Source organism: Amphiprion ocellaris, chromosome 22 (genome assembly GCF_022539595.1).
Source record: "Amphiprion ocellaris isolate individual 3 ecotype Okinawa chromosome 22, ASM2253959v1, whole genome shotgun sequence".
NCBI classification, from domain to species: Eukaryota; Metazoa; Chordata; class Actinopteri; family Pomacentridae; genus Amphiprion; species Amphiprion ocellaris.
Genome location: NC_072787.1, coordinates 25987645 through 25998203, shown reverse-complemented (window position 1 = coordinate 25998203; position 10559 = coordinate 25987645). Strand labels below are relative to the sequence as shown.

Below are 10559 nucleotides of genomic sequence, written 5' to 3'. Positions count from 1 at the left end.
CATTATTTTATATCAGGAAGTGTTAATAACACAGTAGGGAGATTTGTAGTGTTACAGCAGCAAAGAGGGCCGAGGTATCTGTAGAGAAATAAACCAAAAATATACACAAGTTCCTCCTTTAATCATTTACAACAGGTGTAATGTTATTTTTGACAACTTTTAATAGATTCTGGACTATTTTTGAGTCATTTTGGCCAATTTTTTTAATGCGTTAAAATAGGTTTAATGTCATTCTGGATAACATTTAAGTAATTATGAACACATTTTGGGTCATTTAGAACAGATTTCATGTCATTTTACATGACTTTTGAGTGATTTTGTGCAATTGTTAATCATTTTAGAACAGATTTCATAGCATTTTGGATGACTATTAAATAATTTTGGACAATTTTTTAATAATTACAACAGATGTAATGTTATTTTAGATGACTTTTGAGTATTTCTGGACTATTTTTGAGTAATTTTGGCCAATTTTTAATAATTTAAAACAGGTTTGATATCATTTTGGATAACTTTTAAGTAATTATGGACACATTTTGGGTCATTCTGGACATTTTTTAATCATTTAGAATGGGTTTTATGTCATTTTACATAACGTTTGATTAATTTCGAACCTTTTTTAAATGACTTTAGAACAGATTTAGTGCCATTTTGAACTATTTGAGTGATTTGCACATTTTCCCATAATTTTAGTCAGTTTCTAGATCATTCTGGACAAATTTTAAATAATTTTGGACACTTTTTGAGTCTTTTTTGACAATTCTTAATCATTTAGAACTAGTGAAATGTCAATCTTTACAGTTATTGGGTGGTTTTGGACAGGTTTCGCATCCTTTAGGCTCAGTTTGAGCCACATCTTGACTCCAGATATTCCCAGTGATGTTCTAACTGTTTGCAAGGCTCCTCGTGGCTCTTTGTGTTTCCCGGACAGACTGGAGGTGACGGCTGCTCGCTGCTGCCGTCTGCTTTCTATTTTCTCCTCTCGGTGTTTCTGCAGCTGCCACCCGTCGATCATTCAGGATTCTGGCAGAAGGTCGATGAGTAAAAGGACTTCAGTCGGCCATGGAGCTTCAGCGAGCAGCACTGGTCGCCTCGTTCCTGATCACTCTGCTGTCATCGGGTAAGAAAATTACAGGTTTATGTGTTAAACTCAGATTCATACGATTCCTCCGAGGCCTAAAATTACTATGAATAAGCTTAAAAGAACGCAATGTAAGTGATAAATAATAGTGTAATAATCAATTGCAGGGCCACTTTAATCTTTTAAATGTAAAATTCTTGTCAAGAACTGGATAAATTAACTAAAAATTATAGAAAATTAAAGGTAATTGATAATGAAGTTAGTAGTTGGACCTGACATTTGTCCTTTAAATGAAAATTAGTTGTCAAAAACCAAAACGTGTGCTGAAAAAACAGAATGAAAATGATAATTAATAGTGAAATTAATATGTCCAGCCCCATTTTAGTCTTTAAATATAAAATACTTGTCAAAAGCAGGGTAAATTACCTAGAAATACAGAATGTAAAGGATCAGTGGTTGTGAAATTAGCAGTTACAGCCCCAATTTCGTCCTTTGAAAGAAAATTTGCTGTCGAAAACAAGATAAATTAGCTTAAAAATAGAATGTAAAGGACAAATAATTGTGAAGTTAATATCTGCAGCTCCACATTCATACTTTAAATGTAAAATACTTGTCAAGAAGAGGATAAATTAGCTAAAGTTATAGCTTGGAAATGAGAATTGATAATAAAATTTGCAGCTGCAGCCCCACTTCAGTTCTTTAAATGTAAAATAGTTGTCAAAAACAAGGTACATTTGCTGAAAAAACAGAGTGGAAATGACAATTAATAGTGAAATAAGTAGTCTCAGCCCCTCTTTTGTCCTTTAAAAGAAAAATAGTTAAACAGATAAATTAGCTATGAAGCGCAGAATGTAAAGAAAATTGATAGTAAAGTTAGTGTTTGCAGCCTTACTTCAGTCCTTTAAATGTAAAATTAGCTAAAAAATAGAATGTAATTGGTAATCTATGGTGAAATTGGCAGTTGCAGTCTCGTATTAGTCCTTTAAATGTAAAATAGTTATCAACAATAGGAATAATTAGCTAAAAAAGCAGAGTGTAATGAAAATTGATAGTAAAATTAGTGGTTGCATTAGTCCTTTAAAGGTAAAATATTTGTCAAAAACGTGTAGAAGAGCTACAAAGAGCAGAATTTAGAGGCTAAGTGGAGGTAAAATGAAAAAAAGCGTGGCGGTTGAGGGGTTAAACGTCTGCCGGTTTTATGCAGCAGCTGCGATGAACTGAAACCTGAGCCGCATGAAAACATTCACACACTCTTGGTTTGTTTTCATCAGTGAATGCCAGAGAAGTCTTTGTTTACCGTTTATTTATATACTTTAAACACAAACAGTCAAAAAGTTGTTAAATTCCCTAAAAAAAAATTTGAAATTAGCAGGAAACATTATTTTTCCTAACTTATGCTGTTATTTAAAAGAAATATTATTTTTAATAGGGCCTGAAAACTAATCATCATTTTTTTTAAATTGTAATTTTACAGATTTTAAATGATAAATGACGTCCACTTTAAAAAAAAAAAAAAAAAAAAACATTATCATGTTCTGATTTCAGTTTTTGTCTAAAAAGCAGTCAAAGACTTGTTAAATTAACTAAAATCCTCGTTTTTTAAAGCTGGTACAAGCGGGTTTTGGGCATTGTTGGCTTAAAATGTTTAATTCGTGAACATGGTACTATTTCTTATTTCAACCATATCATCATCTCTATAATAGAGGTTAAAAGGGGCCCAGCAACAAATTTTTGGCCCCTTTCAAGGTTAATCTGCACATTTTGGGGGTAATTATTGTTCCTAAATACTCAATTCTGAGCTTTGTGGATCTATTCTGTATGTTTAATTGATCAAAATGCGACTTTTAAATCGTGTTTTCAGAGTGCCTGTGCAGGAACGAGGAGGAGCGTCTGATCAACTACCTGTTAAAGGAAAAGGGCTACAACAAAGAGCTGCGACCGGTGGAGAGGCAGCAGGACGCCGTGGACGTTTACCTCGCGCTCACGCTCTCCAATCTCATCTCTCTGGTACAAATGCAGAGTTTTAGTTTAAAGATAAAAATAAAATGAAGCTCAAGGCACATCCAGGCTTATATGATGTTCTAAAATGATTCAAAAACTAGCTAAAATGTTCCTTAAAAACTCTAAATCTTCCAATTTGTGTGCAGAAAGAAGTCGACGAGACGCTGCTGACGAATGTTTGGATAGATCACGTAAGTAATAGTCGATTTTTTCCATTTTTATTTGAGGTTTTTGCAGTTATTTGTTTCTAAAGTCTGTCTGTTCTGCGACAGACATGGACCGACTACAGATTATCATGGAATTCGACGGAGTTCGACGGCATCGAGACGCTTCGTCTGCCGTCCAGCATGGTGTGGCTGCCGGAGATTGTGCTGGAAAACAAGTATAACTCTTTGTTTATCCATTGTGTAAGACTTCTAGGTTCAAATTTATACCATTTTTTATAATATTTTGTTTTATTATGTTATTTTACCAGCAGTGAGTAATATTTTATGCAGATGACACCATCCTTTATTCCACCAAAGTGCAATACCTGATATCTTCATGGATTTCCTTAAACTTTGACGTACGTTTCCCTAAACTCTTGATTTTTTTCCAGATGGATAAATACTTTATTTATCCTCCTTGGGGAAATACAGTTTTTTCAGTTGCTCACACATGTTCAATTTAAGAAAAATAAGGAAACTAATGTGCAAAAGAAAGTACAAATAACATGCAAATCGTGCTGGTTGAAGAAATTGCTGGTATTACCATAAAAAGAGTTTTAAAAAGTCTAAATAAATCAGAGATGATCGAGCAGAATGATTTAGGGGTGTTTTGATAAATTCTGTATTCTTAAAGCACTTGAAATGATCAATTTTCACAAATATTTAAGAGATAATCACCAAACACTTCTCGATTTGGAGTTTCTTTAGAGTTTAGAGCCTCTTGCTGCTCCTGATGTGTTTCTCCATTGGTGATAATTTGGACTAAAGCAGTGATTTTTCCCCAGTAACGACGCCCAGTTCCAGGTGGCCTATTACAGTAACGTACTGGTGGATCCTACTGGTCTCTGCTACTGGTTGCCTCCCGCCATCTTCCGCTCGTCCTGCTCCATCAACGTCAACTACTTCCCCTTCGACTGGCAGAACTGCACACTCAAATTCACGTAAGTTTACCCTGCATCAAAATGCACAAATTTAAACAATATTTTACTGGATTTGGATATTTGGATTGTAGTTTAGTAACTATGAAAAACTAGTCAATTTTTCCACCTGACTTCTACAAAAGCAGCAGTTTTTTTTCCTGAACAGTAACTTTGATATATTTAATGAATCCATGCAAAGTTTTACCTTCACACTATGGATAATTTCAGACTTACAGGCCCTTTTTTTTGCACTTTTAAATGGGCTTTTCCATCATTTCTGAGCCTCATACCTTCAGCAGTTCCGCAGATCGACACATGAAGTTTTCACGGCTAAAAAACACATTTGAGTTGTGTTAGAAACTACAACCAGATCAGTTTTACGTCCATCCAGGCGTAATGATCTAAAGACTAAATGTGTTTTTGTTCACTTTCCTATATCCAACTTTGAGCATCGATGTTATGGAATGTATCACAGTTTGAAACAATCATTGGTACCAATGGATGTGTTTTCTGTTTCACTTTATTTAAAAAAAAATCCAAAAAATGACTAAGCTGTTCTTCATAATGAGCCAAAATGCCTCAGATTTTAAAAAATGAAAAAATCTTACCCATACTTGACACAAGCTGTCCAAAATTGCTACAAAAATGTCCAAAGTACCTCAAAGTGTTTCTAAAATTACTTGAAGCTTTTCCAAAATTACTCTAACTTTATCCAAAAACCTGTTAAATGAGTCAAAATTCACTAAAATGTCTCAAAAAAGTCTAGAAACACTTGAAAATTTCACCAAAATGACTTTAAAATGAATTAACATACCTCAAACTTATACAAAGTGACTCAAAACGTTTTTTAAAATTTTTATTATTTTAAATTTTTTAGATAGAATGACCCAGTTAGATATTTATCTTTATATTATCTGGACCAGACAGTAGATACATATGTGGAGAAAGTGAGGATTTAGATGTTTGTTTGGTCATTAAGGTGCAGAAATCCTCAAAAATGTGAGGAAGTTTAGCCTCTAATAATGACACAAAGGACTGCAGATGCCATAAAAAAAAAGCTTGCAGTGTGTTTTTAAGCAAATATATTCTGTTTTATCTCGACGTTCTCCTCCTGAAGTCGTCTCAGATTATTTTAAAACCCATTTTCCTGCAGCTCTCTGACCTACAATGCCAAAGAGATCCGGATGCTGCTGAAGGAAGAGAACGACGCGACGGTGGAGTGGATCATCATCGACCCTGCCAGCTTCACCGGTAACTTCCTCTTCCTGCTCATCTTTACACAATTTACATTTCCTGATGTTGGTTTCTGCGTTCTTGAGGTAACACCCTTTGTTATCCGGGTGTCCATAATGAATATGATTATATTATAAAATATTGATACGATACGGTAAAACTTTAGCAGTCCAGACAGATTTTTTTTGCCAGATTTTGCTCAGAAAATACACAAAATGAAAGAAAAAACAGTGCAGAGTAGAAAAGCAATAAAATATATGCAAGTATTAAGTGATATCACACATGAAATTGAAATATTGTGCCTTTAAAATTTAAATATTACACATTTGATCAAAGTATTTCACATATATGTTAGAATATATAGAAAATATAAAGCTTTATTAATTCAAAACAGATTTTTTGCCAGATTCTGCTCAGAAAAACACAAAATGAAAGAAAAAAATGCAGTGCAGAGTAGAAAAGCAATAGAATATAAATACTATAGTACAATACTTATAATAATGTCAGCTAAAATAAGACTAGAATAGAAGAGTAGAAAGTGAAAAAATGTACATTTAATCTAAATATTGCACATGAATATTACAAAATATTGATAAGATAAGGTAAAACTTTATTAATTCAGACAGATTTTTTGCAAGATATTGCTCCAAAAGACACAAATTGAACAGAAAAATGTAGTGCAGAGTAGAAAAACAAATAGATATAAGTACTATACAATACTTAAAATAATAAGTGAGCTAAAATAAAACTAGAATACAACAGTAGAAAGTGCTACTGGTATTAATAATGAAAAAATAAGTAAATATACCACATGAAAATGAAATATTACACATTTAATGAAAATGTTTCACATATATAGTGTTGGAATACATTGATAATATCAAACTTGATGAATTCAGATGAATGAAAAAAAATGCAGTGCAGAGTAGAAAAGCAGTAACATATAAGTACTATACAATACCAATACTGAAAATTATACAAAAGTATTAAGTAATATCACACATGAATTTGAAATATTGTGCCTGGAAAATTTAAATATTGCACATTTAATCAAAACATTGCACCTAATTTTATGTTATGTTGCAATCTAGTATCAGTTTTTAAATTCTCAAGGAGAAATTTAAACTTTTAGAGCAGAAACAGCTTCTCCAGGTTGTTAAAATCTCCCAGATTTAGCGACAACAGAGTCTGTAAACGTTATCTTCAGCGGCTCCATTGTCCTTCTGTTTCTCGCTTCGTCTCCAGAGAACGGCGAGTGGGAGATCATCCACCGTCCGGCCAAGAGAAACACCTACAAACACATTCCCATGGAGAGCAACAAGCACCAGGACATCACCTTCTACCTGATCATCAAACGCAAACCTCTCTTCTACATCGTCAACATCATCATCCCCTGCGTGCTCATCTCCTTCCTGGCTTCACTTGTCTATTACCTGCCCGCCGACAGTCAGTCAGCTTCGATTTAACCCCTGAATTATCAGAATTTAACTGTTGTTTCAACTAAACCACAACAAAACTACATCTTTACATACTCTAGTGGTAGCAGTCCATGCAGGTAGTTCCAGCTTTATATGGAAATTGGTTTAATGGAAGTGGAGGTGATGGTTGTAGTGGTGATGGTGTTGGTAGGAGTAGTAGTGGTGGTAGTAATAGTAATAGTGGCGGTGGTAGTAGTCATGGTGGTGGGTGGTGGTAGTAGTAATGGTGATGATAGTAGTGGCAGTAGTAGGGGTGGTGGTGATGATGGAGGTGGTAGTAGTAGTAGTGGGTGGTGGTAATTGTATTAATAATGGTGGTAACTGTATTAATAGTCGTGGTGTTAGTAGTAGTAGTAGTGAAATGTATTGTTTTTGCTTTGACCGACAGCCAAAAATGCAAAGAACTTGAATTTGATATAATAGAAGACAATAAAGATCTAAAAATCTCCCCTTTGAAAGCCTAAAAATCAAACAAATGTTTGGCATTTCTGAACTGATGAGTCCAATCAGGGCTCCTCTGTTCTACTGGGTTTGTGAACTGGTTGGTTTGTGTCCAGGTGGTGAGAAGATGACTCTGTCCATCTCGGTTCTGCTGGCTCAGTCCGTCTTCCTGCTGCTGATCTCTCAACGGCTGCCGGAAACTTCCATGTCGGTTCCACTCATTGTCAAGTACGTAACACGAAATGCCGCACAAACTCACAGCCACATCTGGAAACATTAGCCGTTAGTTTCCTTCAGAAGCCAGTTTGAAGCCTAGAGTTACACGGCCGCGTTTCAGTCGCTAAGACTACTTCAGACAGGGCGCTTCATCAGATTTGATTTCAGAATAATGATGGTGACTGTTTGAGAACTACTACGACTAGTTTTTGCTGATTTGTATGTATTTTCCAGGTACTTGATGTTCATTATGGTGCTGGTTACGGTGGTTGTGTTGAACTGTGTGGTCGTCCTCAACCTGCACTTCAGGACGCCGAGCACACACGTCATGTCTGAGTGGACCAAGAAGGTAACAACACACACCGTAACATTATTTACTAATCAGACTGATATTTGCAGTTTTAACTTCAGCCTGCCAATATATTCCAGGTTTAAGTTGATGACTCAAAAAGTCTGTCTAGTTTTTTGTGCTGAGATTTCAAACTGATATGATTCTGATGTGACCTCTGGATCTAATGTTGTTTAAGCTAAAAAGGTAGCTGTGCTACCTTAATACAATCCACAGAAGTAGCTGTAGTAGTGGTAGTAGTAGTCGTGGTGGTGGTATTGGTGGTGGTAGGAGTGGTTGAGGTAGTAGTTGTGGTGATGGTAATAGTGCTAGTGGTATAGGTGGGGGTAGTAGTGGTTGCGGTTGGTGGCAGTAGTGTGTGTGGTTGTGGTAGTAGTAGTAGTGCTCGTGATGGTGGTGGTAATAGTGCTGGTGGTATCGGTGGTGGTGGTGGTAGTAATAGTGGTTATGGTGGTAGTGGTGGTAGTAGTCGTGGTGGTGGTAGTAGTGGAAGAGTAGTAGTAGAAAACTGCATTTCTTAATCTCATGTACTTATAATGAAGCTATGAGACTCAAAAATCCCCCCAAAATAAGCAATGCGATGAAAAGGCACAAAATTTCAACCGACCTCTGTGTCCCTGAATGACCTGCAACTGAAATTATTTGAACATAATAAAGTTATTGCATGTAAACAAACTCTGCTGATTCTATATTGATTATCAGTTATTATTTTAAATTTTTTGTCTCTTTGTAGTTTTTCCTCGAGCGTCTTCCTCGGATCCTGCGTATGTCCCGCCCTGCGGAGGCGGAGCCATACTGGGACGGAGCGTTGCCAAGGCGATCCAGCTCGGTGGGCTACATCGCCTCGGCGGAGGAATACTACAGTGTCAAGTCCCGCAGCGAGCTGATGTTCGAGAGGCAGTCAGAGAGGCACGGACTGACGACCAGAACCACCCACGCTGCAGGTACGAACACAGATGTGAAACCTGAAAACAGTAGAAAAAAGATGAGTCCGGTAACTGCGATTTTTATTAAAAACATTTTGGCGTAGTGGTGAAGCCGCAGGAGGACGGAGGCGTGACGGACCAACTGTACGCCGAGATCAAACCGGCTGTGGATGGAGCGAACTACATCATCAAACACATGCGAAACAAGAACGACTACAACGAGGTGAGAAAAGTATAAATAGATATCAGTAAAAGACGTTGTATTTGGTGTGTTGTAGAAAAGTAGAGGTTTGAAGTACACTTAGCCTTTGTAGGGCTGTTAGCATTGGACTGCAACAGTTTTTCTGTTAGCTAGCTCTACTGACTGTGTTTGAAAATGGACAAACCCTCAGTGACATCACCCAAAGGTTTCCTGAAGAGTAGTTTTTGAAACTCTGTACAATTTAAGTGGGTGAGTTATATAAAAATTCAACTCCTGTACAGTTGTCATGGATGTGGAAATTAGCTACAGAAACCAAAAATGTTTCATGTACCAGTCTGTAAATGTGTTTATTTCTGCTGTAAATTTGGACATTTTAACATGGATGTTTATGGGGATCGACTCACTTTTAGATGCAGCTTCTAGTGGACATTTGAAGAACTGCGGTTTTTGACGCTTCTACATTTTTTGTTATTTGAACCTAATGTACTGTCTGAGGCTTCTTCTTCTTCTTCTCCTTCTTCTCATTAATTCCCAATGTTTCAAACTAACTTTTCACATCAGTTGCAATGGTTCACGTAACTTTTTCATTTCAAAATTTAGGTGCACTGAAGTTTCTTGAGGCACACCTTTTGGAACCGAATAATACATTTTGCTTTTGTTGGCATTTGAAGTTCTTAACACATTATGTAAATGACAAAGGTGCAGACAAATGTTTTGTTTATGATAAGGTATATTTTCAATGCCATACAGAAAGTAAGACTCATAAATATAACAAATTCTTGAAATGGCGTGGGGAAAACATGCAGATATGAGTGTTTAAAGTCTGCTGCATTCTCACATAAATCTGCGATTACCCTCCCAAGAACCACACAATGCAAGTAGTAAACATGAAAGCTAAGCATTAAAAAACCATAGATGGCGTCTCTATAAGTTTGTGACTCCTGTCAGACTGTAGTCTTCAGTTTGTTCAACCAAATATGTGATTGGTGTTTCCAGGAGAAGGACAACTGGAGCGGCATCGCCCGGACGGTGGACCGACTCTGCCTCTTCCTGGTGACTCCGGTGATGACCTTCGGCACCATCATCATCTTCCTGATGGGAATCTGCAACCACCCTCCACACCTGCCCTTCAAAGGAGACCCACACGACTACTCGGAGGAAAACCCCCGGCTGCTGTAACACTTCACACTGCAGGCGCTGGTGTCCGGGTCCGTCCAGAGGTTTGCTGCCGTTTTCATTATTTAACTCCATGAATTTTCCTGGTTCGGCAGCAGCCGCATGTTTCTTCTTAACTTTTATTTGAAGTGAATAATCCGGTATCTTATGTTTTGTTTTGTTTTGTTTTGTTTGTGTGGTTTGAATAAACTTTTACTTTCTGACACCTTTTGATTTTATTTTTGTTTCTGTTGCGTGTCCACACTCCAAACCACCGATTATAATGAATTAGACTCAGTGCTGTTGTTAGTTATTCACATATTCTAGACCAGGGGTGTCAAACTCATTTTA

The 10559-nt window shown here is 36.6% G+C and overlaps 1 protein-coding gene across 1 annotated transcript; it reads left to right on the top strand.

Moving 5' to 3' along the window:
• Positions 1-962: 962 nt before the first annotated feature.
• chrnd (cholinergic receptor, nicotinic, delta (muscle)) lies at positions 963-10432 on the top strand. The gene is made up of 12 exons (XM_023291967.3): positions 963-1120; positions 2943-3088; positions 3229-3273; positions 3355-3464; positions 4074-4229; positions 5362-5459; positions 6687-6887; positions 7477-7588; positions 7811-7925; positions 8659-8869; positions 8956-9074; positions 10050-10432. The coding sequence occupies exons 1-12, from the start codon at positions 1063-1065 to the stop codon at positions 10230-10232; spliced, it is 1554 nt and encodes a 517-aa protein (XP_023147735.2). The 5' UTR covers positions 963-1062; the 3' UTR covers positions 10233-10432.
• Positions 10433-10559: the final 127 nt, after the last annotated feature.